This window comes from Fusarium coffeatum (genome assembly GCF_003316985.1).
Source record: "Fusarium coffeatum strain FIESC_28 chromosome Unknown BRIP53273_contig_33, whole genome shotgun sequence".
NCBI classification, from domain to species: domain Eukaryota; kingdom Fungi; phylum Ascomycota; class Sordariomycetes; order Hypocreales; family Nectriaceae; genus Fusarium; species Fusarium coffeatum.
In genome coordinates this window covers 12,836-23,606 of record NW_022157830.1, presented here as the reverse complement: position 1 = coordinate 23,606, position 10,771 = coordinate 12,836, and the positions used below count along the sequence as shown (strand labels likewise).

At 48.4% G+C, this 10,771-nt stretch overlaps 2 protein-coding genes across 2 annotated transcripts; one reads left to right on the top strand and one right to left on the bottom strand.

The window, feature by feature from the left end:
- Nucleotides 1-144: 144 nt before the first annotated feature.
- On the bottom strand, nucleotides 145-3,229 carry FIESC28_01170 (uncharacterized protein; the record flags this gene model as incomplete). The annotated part of the gene is made up of 3 exons (XM_031155321.1): nucleotides 145-2,044; nucleotides 2,095-2,838; nucleotides 3,024-3,229. The coding sequence occupies 3 exons, from the start codon at nucleotides 3,227-3,229 to the stop codon at nucleotides 145-147; spliced, it is 2,850 nt and encodes a 949-aa protein (XP_031020488.1).
- Nucleotides 3,230-9,196: 5,967 nt separating this feature from the next.
- FIESC28_01169 (uncharacterized protein) lies at nucleotides 9,197-10,013 on the top strand (the record flags this gene model as incomplete). The annotated part of the gene is made up of 2 exons (XM_031155320.1): nucleotides 9,197-9,448; nucleotides 9,684-10,013. The coding sequence occupies 2 exons, from the start codon at nucleotides 9,197-9,199 to the stop codon at nucleotides 10,011-10,013; spliced, it is 582 nt and encodes a 193-aa protein (XP_031020487.1).
- Nucleotides 10,014-10,771: the final 758 nt, after the last annotated feature.

Here is a 10,771-nt window from a genome sequence, read left to right as displayed (position 1 = left end):
AAGTAAATCACGCTGTTCCATCCATCGTATCTCATACCTTGGTAATGTGTCCCTATATGCGCCGCATTCTTTATCCATATATATCATCTAAACCCTCGAGAAATTACTGCCTCCAATGTCATCATATCAAATACTTTTTCGCCCTCAGGCAATTGTGCCACCCTGGTTTAAAACAATGCAGTTGTTCAACAGAGTAGCGGCTTCATGGAGAAGCTCCCAGCGTGTTGTCTCGAAGGTATCTTTGAGAACCATGAGAAGAGCCGTATTCGAGTTGAAGCCGACTCTGTTCTGCAGGTCGGACGGATCCTCGATTGTGCCGAACTTTATAAAATAATTCCTCATGTGATGCAACTTCTCCTGCTTGTTGGTTGGCAATGGAATATTCGGGCAAGGGCCCTCCAGTGCAAATCCGTAACTCCATACAACCAGCGCAGCAAAGTACATGACCCAAGGTCGGTTCAGAAGAACGTCGTCTCGAGCGTCATAAGGTTCATCGAGATGATAGCCACCGGCGTGCGCTGGAGAGACTTGGTCAGGAGCCAGAACGGAGCACAGGAACTTGATCGCGTAAAAGGCAGCATCTCTTGCTCTTGCAGAATGCGCCCAGTGGTCTTTGATTCGCCTCTGAGCACTGTTGAATTCTTGAGGCCCAATAGTTCTGCCAAGCAGACGCTTTGCCCGAGCAAACATCTGGCAGTCGACAATGTCGGCATGCATGGCCATATGAGCCAGATGATGCAAAACTGTGCGGCTTTCGAATACAACATTGAACTCTTGTCGCTTAGTAGCATCATCCTGGTAAGGGTCGGCTGCTTCGTTTCGCTCTAGATGCTTGTCAAAATCCGCCTTCCAAGTGTCATATGCTCGAGTCAGAGTAGCTCGCCATCGATCACGACCACCCAAAGCTTGGATAATACCACCACCCAAAACGTTGACCTGAAGATCTCGCTGGTGCATATGCCACGACACACTCAAGAGACCTGTCATGAGAACGGTTCTGCCGAAGGAAGTTGTGTGAACATCTTGGCCGCTCAGTGTTCGCTTGAGACCTTCCAAGAACGAAGTCGGCTTGATACCGTTCGACATCAAGTTTGACTCAATTCTCCAGACTTCGGAGCTGCTTCCTGCTCTCCACATAGACTCATCACAGGGAAGAGGCAGTCGCATTTCATGAGCGACCATGACCGCTGAGTGGCCGAACATTGTGGCATGAATCGAATCAACGATGAATGCAGCGAATGCCGCACGCCTGGTCGCCTCATTGGTGACCCAATGCTCCCACCACTTATCGGCTGTTCCAGTGGCGCTGGAGGTGGAGGACTGTCGGGAACCGTTGGACCCATCGCGGGGGTTTGGCGGGGAATCCAATGCAGATTTGCCGATCAGGGACCGTCCCCTTCGCATTAAAGTTATCGTGGTAGCGTGGTGGATGTGGGCCCTTTCGTGGAGTTCTCTTGTAGCAAACATTTTCTCGTAAAGTTCAAGTAGGATTAAAGCTTGGAAGATCCATAGTTTGGCAGGCGGTCTGAAGTTGACATCCATGAAGATATCCCAACGAAGATGCCAGGCAAGGAAGTTGGACAGCTTGGCACTCGCTCTTGTCACCTTGTGCCCGTGAGTTCGATCGAGACAAGCACCTCCAATAGCCATCATGGCAAGTAACAAAAGATTGGGAGTCTTGTCAGGCGAGAATGTAGGCTTATGAAGAATGGGCATCTGGTCACTAAAATGGTACCAGTAAGAACCGATATAGGCCTGCATCATTCTCTTGCTAAGCATGTGGCCGCCGTTCGAGCGATCGCCCTCCAGTAGATCGACCCACTGGCGATCAGGAGGAGCATGTTTATTATCGTGAAATCGTTCTTTGATAAAATCGAACAGCTCTTGACTCTTCTCCTCGGATATCGTAGCTTCAGGAACCTGTTGATCGAGAAGATTGTTGACAGCCATAACCTGCTGGGGAGCAGTTGGGAAATAGCCGAGCGAGTTACTGTCAGTACCCAGAAGAGACATGTTGAACTGATTGCCTTGCAATTCCGCATAACTAAGCCTGGATTAGCACGATCACTCACGTATACTAGGGCTGCTACTAACTTGGTGTAGTTGGGTCCCATAACAGGAGTCATAGCCTGGCTTGGAGAGTTGAAGAGATACGCCATAAAATCCTCGGGCATTCCGACGTAAGGTGACTTATTCAAATCGCCACCCTCTCCAAAGACAGGGACAGTCGCGGGCATGGCCATCTGGTCAAGCATCATCATCTCGGTGGCCTGGGTAGTGCCTGGCTCGGAATACTCGGCCGAAGTAACGGCAGTAGAATTCTGTCCATTGGAGTACTGAGCCGGAGGCAGATTCATAGGCATTACATTCTGCTGGCTGACGAAGTTGTTCTGTCCCATGTTTTGTTGATGTTGATTCGAAAAGCCTTGTTGGTTAGCAACGGGGGACATTACGTTGTATTGTGAATTGCCGGCCGAAATGGAAGGTCTTTGGGACACTGAAGGTGACTGGGGTTGGCTAAGCTGTGGCGTACGATTATCGTATCCCTGGGTTGGGGACATGTAGCTATCCATGCCATTAGGCACATTGCCGTTTTGATACATCCCAGTTGGAGCATTGCCCATGGGCGAGTAAGGACTGGGTGTTGGAACTTGAGGTGGTTGATAGGGCGCATTCGTTTGTTGCGGTCTTCCGTAGTCGATGGAGTTGTTCCGACTGAAACTGGGGGGTTGTCCGGGAGCAATAGGTGACGCCATGTGCCCGGCCATGGTATCTCTTTGATTAAGCTGTGAGCCTTTCGCTGCATGTCGGTCCATATGTCTTTTGAGAAGATCTCCCCTAACAAATGTCCGTGTGCAGTTGGGAAAGGTGCAGTGGTAAGTTTGTTTCGAGTTGTGGTTTAGTTGATGTCGATACCTGGGTTCTATGTCAGCATATTGATAGGTAAGTTGCACGAAGTCAAGTCATACAGATGTTCGGCTCTTGAGTAACTCTTCCCGCACCCTTCAGCGCTGCACTCAAACCTCTTGTCCAAGCCTTTCCGACTGCGTCTTCGTTTTCTGGCAGGACCTGGACCGTCTGAGGCGGATGATGCTCCATTTGGGCCATCTTGGTTTCCTTCGGCTTTTATATCCTGTTCAGGACCATCATTTTCGGGTGAACGACTTCGTCGTCGACCACGTGCTGAAGGATCTGAAGTGTCGTGAGGCGAGATATTCTGGCCTCCCATTGCGCCTGAGCTAACCGGAGATATAGGGAGGGTCGGCTTCACCTGGTTTGTTATAACAGATGCCATGACCCGCTTTCAGAAGGGGAAGCTCTGGAATATGGTGCGCTGCGATATATATAAGTTATAGAATGTACTCGAAGAGGCCGAGCCGTGATATAAACCGGCAGTCAGTAGAAAGCCAGCAACCAGGCAGTTGTAGGCCAAGGCGCGTAGATGACGGTTGGCAATTACTGCACTGCGCTGTCGCAAAGCGTGCCGTTGCAGTTGGGTCTTGATAGTGGGGTTGGCTTGGTTGTGACTGGGGGCCGCGTGAGTAAGACTGGACTGGACGGAAATAAAATTGGTGTACGTTAATTGCTCCGTTCAAGAGAAGACCCCTACGAATCGGTATGTTGCTGCAGGTAACGCATGACAGAATGGGGAAATTCGTTATTGAAGGTCAAAAGAATCGAAAGGCAACAGAAGATCGACGCTCGCTCGGTTCAACCTGGATATCGGACTTTAAGCTGATGAAGATGGGCACTTATCGGCCAAACTAGTTCCTTTAATGTTAGCAACCAAGAACAACAAGTGTCGCGTGTTTCTGCGGCTAAAATGGAGACAGTATGAACGAGGTGGATCGAGAAACCACGGGCCAGTTTGGGGAGGAACGGGATGTGGGACCATGACATGACTGGAGAAACCGAAACCAAGGAAGTTGTGAGTTGTCGTATTGTTCGTCCGTTTATCTTGCAATGCACCATAGAATATGGAGTATTGAATATTTAGACGCGGCTGCAACCGAGCGAGAGCCAAAAGGTTATTATTCGGGCGCCGGGTGAGGCTTCGTGGGGGCGTATTAGTACAGTGCTAGGCGAATAGCCATGTTGTTTTGAAGATGTCGATTATCTACAACTCGCGTAACTTTCGCCTAAAATACGGGACGCTTTGATCAATATCGATGAAGGGATCACCCTTGAACGAAGAATTCCAGGAGGTATATTCATTGTCGGACGCAGACCGAGTCGAACGATACAGACAGCTGAAAGGATGTCCAAGGGGTTAGACCCAATGTTGGAGATGGGGTCTAACCAGTGACGAACGGTGACCGACAAGGAAAATACCATGCGTAATTGCTGACGTCTAATGATTTGCGATAATCTGACGATTTCCTGGTCCGGATTGAGGTGAAAAGATAACTCGAGGACGAGCTACAGGTCCAGGTATAGGTATAGGTATAGGTATAGGTGCCCGAATGTGGTCCCTGCAGTCAAAGTGGCGCCGGTGAAGGATGAGGTAGACGAGATGAGACGCGAGGAAGAGGAGGATCAGATTAAATAGAAAGTAAAGAAAGTATTATTACCTACCTTGAAAGTTGATTCATACGCAGATGTGTAACAGATGCAACACAAGTAAGTGTGACAGAAGGATGTTGGAAGCCGACAAAAGTGTAAAGTGTAGCGTGGGAAGAGAGAAAAGATGGAAGACCGGTTAATAAGATTATACTTGAGAAAAAAAGAAAGACATGGTCTGAGCGACTTATTTTCTGGGGATTGAGGGGGCTGAGACTGTAGAGAAGAGAACAGAACAGAGCCTATATGAAACAGGCTTGCACCTCGAGTAAAAGATGATAGTCTGTTACTACTAAAAGGAATCAATGAATATAGTATCCAATACTGTAACGTACAGATAATAATAGAGTAGTCAGTCGTTGCGTGGGATGAAGTGAGTTTTGGTTGATCTATGATCTGGGGAGAGTGGGGGGCTTGAATGGACTTTTAACAGCTTTAACAGCAGTAAAGGGTCCCTCTATTCAACGTCTAACCCCCAGTACCAGCCAATATCATCATGGATGCAATGCTAATGGTTGAAAAGGAGCCTGAACCCTTTTCGTACCATGCCTTTTTCCTTCTCGGTAAAGCGTCCGTCTCTGGTTCCTCCACTTTTGCTGCTTCTCCACGCACGCTACTGTGATTCATCCCTGCACAATCTATTTAGCGCAGCCTCATTTCGAATTGATTTTCTTTACACCAGAGATTCTAGATATTATCAAGAGATCGGCAATGATGATACTATCTGGATTACAGCTTCGTTCAGCTTCTATTTCTCTCGCAGCATGCATCCATACCCAGATTGACCTCAGAGATAACTATCCTCACTTACCTCACGTATCTCACGCCCAAAACACCCTGGCTCCGGGGAGAATGGCTGCACAGGGATGCTGTGCAATGGATGTGATAACGTCTGTTCTCACTTTCTGTCTGCTATCACGGACCGGGCATCCATGACTTCACCCTCCTAAAACCTGCATCTGATTGTTATTGAATTAAACATCTCAGCTAAACATCAGCCGTTCACCGAATAGTCATAGTCAGATCACTCGTCATGAAGCGTAAACCACTTGACAGTTATGACCTTATTGGTATGATCCATTGTCTGAGACAACACTACCTACAGTACTCCATATCGGGTCATACAGCCAGCCCAACCGTTGGTTCTCCAGAGACCAGCCATCCATGTCCTGCCTGCACTCTGTCTTCAGCCGATTCGATTCCTGCTGCTGTACAGTAAAAAAGCGCAGTCTGTGCTTTCTCTTTCTTGCATGCTGCACTCCATCCAATAGTCGCTTATAACTGTCACGATCAATCATCAATCTCGGACCACTCGCCCCGAGCCAAGAAAGGAACCGAAATCTCACGGACCATCCAATACATACAGAGATGGATGCTTACCAACTGACTACAGACAGCGGGCCGCCTTAGGCCTTGATCACGCTTGTCAGCTCGATTCCACCTACGCTTATCATCAAGGTCACAATACGTAATTGCTTGAGCTCGAGTCAACGACAATCGATACAATGCTTTGTTGGAACAAATACTCATCATCAAATATTTCTTGATCGCGTGCGCAGATCCACGGCCTGAAAATAGCGACCAACACCAACCGTTTCCTTCATATTCCTTTTTGTCTTCCGCAGTCTTACTTACACATGGTTGGCGATCACTGATCTACAGCACGATTGGGCTACTGGAAATAGCAGTGATTGACCGTCTCAGACTAGGTACTGTAAAGCACAGCTATTTTTGCTTTTGATTCTCCATCGAACATTTCCGAGAATAGCTTGGCCAGTTTGATATGATAAATATGAACATCTAATAACTACTTCGTGGCTACCGTACAAAATCATTCAGCCATACCACGATTGACTCCAACGATGTAGGCTATTGCTTGCCAGTGACCACGATTGTCAAGTTGGCGCAGTACAATGCTTGGCGTCCTGCTGGTTACAACTGAGCAAGGCTGTCGGTTCACTCCAACTTCTCAACGCTGTACTACCACACAGTTGAGTGGCTGATTCTGGGCATCCGGAACCTGCGGTTTTCGGAACATGTAACTGACCTTGGTATAATGTTGCGTAATAAGCAATGTATCTCATAAGAATAACGTGGCAAAGCCTATCCGTACTGTAGCTGCCCATATTGCCAGTCCTTTTTCTCAGACACAAGACAGAACATGACAGCTGTGAGACTCGCATCAACCGTCTGAGCGCTAACAGGTCGGCTGATCAGCACCCCGGGGTTTCTCTTCTCCACAGCGGCTGATACATCTGGCTGGGCATGGCATTGGCTCGCGTCTCCTCTGTCTGCAGCTATTTCCTTCAGGTATGCAGGTTCATCCAATTCGAGTGCCCCTGATTTGACCTCTCCTTGCACAAGTCTCCAGTGTAGTTGAACCCTTATCTAGGGTACTCTTCATTGGTTGCCTTCTATGCCGACGTCGAGTTCCGTTCACTCATGGAAATCCCAAGGCCAACGTAATGGATTGCGGAGTACATAGATAGGATAACACAACTTGCATGCAGTGATTTACATAGACCAGACTCCGGGGAACATCCCTACAGACGAGCGGATTCTTCTTGACAGCCTGGCTGTGAATGTGCACATGGTCGCTCCAAAGCTGCACTGATTGACGAGGTTCCAAGCAAAGGAACTGTGTCTGCTGTCCTACAATGCGATTGTGTCTTTTATGCATGATCTGGTAACACATATTATTCATCCGTCAAGCCCCATACGTTGAGGCCGTTGTGATATCGTGACACTCCGAATTGTTTTATGACCACGGTTTACAACTGTCGTACGCAGCTGAAAGAACTTGACCCATCCTCGCCGTTGACGCTGAATCGAGGGATTCTGTGTTGAGCTGCAGTAGGTCCTGGGCCTTGGACTACAGCTGTCATGCTAAGACTGCTCGGTGACCCATATGATAGTCGGTATGTATTGCAGTTTGTACTCTAGCATCAACCACAGCCCAGTAGATAGATGATGCCACATAGCAAATCGATCGGGCCCGGAAGCCCAACAAAATCTCCGAATTTTGGGAGCGTAAATCAATTCACTTGGCAGACGAAGGCATGTCGTGCGAATATCGAACCCACATGATGAGGAATGACTGCGCGTTTGACAAAAGAAACCGGTAGTACGTGTTTCGTCCCATGCTGGCGGATCGCAAGTGGAGATGGGGTCCTTTTTAGATCTCCGGTTCCAAGGCGATCGAACAGGCTAAAACCGATGCCGCGTTTTGCGATTGAGTGAGTGAGCGAGTGAGTCTTTGATTTGATCGACTCACACCAGCACGGCAGTTAAGCTTCATAAGTAACGTGGGGGTCTTTAGTTGGAAGAAGACAGGTCCCACAACATTAGAGTGATGGGCATGACACTCACCTGTGGAGATCTCGTGACAGCTTTTGTGGTCACTAACAAGTAACACCGCTTGACTGAGATTGTTAGAGACTGCCTACGCAATGATTGCGAATGCCGAATACCGGCCCATAAACAGTTGGCAGTTGTGAGTTAACGAGGGCACAGCCATGAATTCTACTAAGACGCAAGGCAGTTCGCATTTTCAAGCGACTTCGCTTGTCCCCTTAAAAGAGGTACAGAGTACCCATCCATATGATCGGAGCATTATGGCTGAGGGGCACCGTCGGTTATGGGGCACCAAACGTGGTGAAGCACGACATGCTTCTAGCGGGTAGAGGCACGTGGAGGCCGAAAGTAAAATAGAGTGATGAGCTCCATTGTTCCTTTGCCTCGCAGCTGAAAGTACTACCTTTTAGAAGCCCGTCTCGAGAGTACTTGATCTCGTTCCTGTCCCGGTCGAATTCAATTAAAATCGACGGTCCCCTTTCCAGCGACTCAACGAATAGAATATGTCTCCCTACGCCTTTGCGGCTCAGATCGACCGGAATGGGGAAGACCGACGTCAATAGGGCGCCAGGAGAGAACACTCTTAGACTCTGTAGTTAGTCTTCCTTAACTTGAAGAGTACGGACAGCCCGATATGGACGTTTGAGCCACCTACCGGGCCGGACCCTTTGGCTTTGTGTCCCGTCTGTCCCCTGCTTCTGCAAAGTAAATTAAGTAACTGCCTTGACTCGACGGAAACCTTCTGGAAGAAATGATTCTTCCTTTCTGACAGGTAATTAATTGACAACAACTATTCTCGATGGAAGCCATCAACAAAGAAAGTCGGTGAAAAAATGGGCATTGTTGGATAGGTAAATTGGTCTCACTAAAAGTTGTGATGGTTGGGTGAGTGGGTGAGCTCTTTCTTTTTTCAGGGTCTCCCATCCTGGTCAATTCTTCCATTTTTGTGTTCGGTTGGATTGGAGCTGGGTCTGTGACGTCGGAGGTGCGGTAGGCGCAACCGCGCAGACTCTTAGGCTTTCCCTCCTGTGCCGTTTGGCAGGAGCAGCGGGTGTTGGTGCGTGACCCATTCCATTATTTTTCTGGACCGACAGCGGCCTACCTTGCTTGTCCTGGTCCAGCTCCCCTTCCCTCATTTCTTCTCCCACAAATTCCTCACTCGAATCCAGCATTGTTCGTTCTACTATGTGACAGACTGTCCTACTTGATTTACCTCGTTCTTATTTTCCGCGACGATTCAAACCGCCACTATCGCCATCGACGCACTTTTCAACAGCCCACCATGCCACCCGCAAAATCCTCCCGCAACCACGACGACTCCAAGTTGGACGCTCCCAATTCCAAAGAAAAAGGCGGAAACGGTCATACTGCGACAAAGATGCGTCGTAACGCCAGCCAACAAAATCAATCTCACCTTCGAGAAGTTCAGAATGCTGCCGCTGTTGCTCCTCTACCGCCTGCTGAGGCTGTTCCCCCTAGTGTTGGTCAACCCCCTCCTCCCTACCATGATCTTCAGGCGCTCTTCCGGTCTCCCGTCCTCTTGCTTGCAGGAGACTTCACAGAAGTCGAGACAATATGAATAAAAACTATGGCATGGAAATCATCCGACATCTTTTACCGAGGATCGTCCTGCCTTACTTTGTTCTCTTGTGCCTCAGAGTGTTTCGCCTATCTGTTGAACCATTTGCCCTGGTGCTGCGAAGAGCTCGCCTACTCGGCCTGATTTCCAATATCATAGCACGATCATGCTAACTCGCCCTTCTTTACAGCTTCACTGGGCCTCCTTCGACCGAGACGTTCTCCATGCCTACCGTCACGAGCACCGCTTGAACACCCCGAGTTCTTTCTCCAGCCCATACTGCCAATGGATCTTGTCACAGCCGAACAGTATCGGTCTACACTCCCCGACCATGGTCCGACGTCGGCAAGCCCGACGACAAAGTAAGGATCAGCTTGCGCTTGCTGTGCGCAAGCACTTCAATGGCATGGGTGTGCAAGAGAACGACGTGATCGTCGACTTTATTTACAAGATTCGTCACGATCCTAATCGTATCTCCAAACCTTATGCGGGCGGCAAGACTAAGGCTTTCATGAAATAAAGGCGGGCGCTCTTAAGCAAGCAATGGATTTTCACGCAAGGGGTGGGCATATTAGTATGGAGTTTTGGGCGTTGATACGAAAGCGTTGCATCATCAGTCGCTTCGAACATCTTGCGATTTTTCTTCTTCTATACTATACGAGAGCTGCATGGGCAGACAGGCTTGTTTGCATTGGTCGCATATGGATACCTATTCTTGGGATTGACTTGGAAGTCTTGCACGGTTTCACATTACATCATAGGGATACCACGTCTAGCATGGCAGGAAATGTGTTTCTCCAACTCCAGTCGCGGGGTACTTTTATACCTAGAAAGCGCATGGGGTATATATATAGCGCTTAAATAGCATCTCAGCGAGAGAATGCGAACATCATGTTTATGCTTCCGTACCTATCTTTATGCAGTATTAAGTTTGAATTTCTGTAATATTTTGTTGTTTGTGTTTCCACAGTAATCAAATACGCATGGACCACAAGCTCGCGCATGAACCCGAACAAATATATCTTGAGCTGGGCTCATGTTATTATTCGGTGCTTAAAAACCTTGAGCCATAAGTTTTGTCCTTTTGGGAGACATTCTACATCTTCTGAAGCACCATCATGACAAGCCATAGCACGGTTGCAGTAGCGACACCATGAGACAAGCCGAGCACACCACACCAAATGACACTAATGCGGGAGCTTTGTCTTACTCATCGACCACGGTTAACAAAACATGTTTCTCCGTGAATTGTTCTCGGCGTCTCGTGGATCTCAAAGA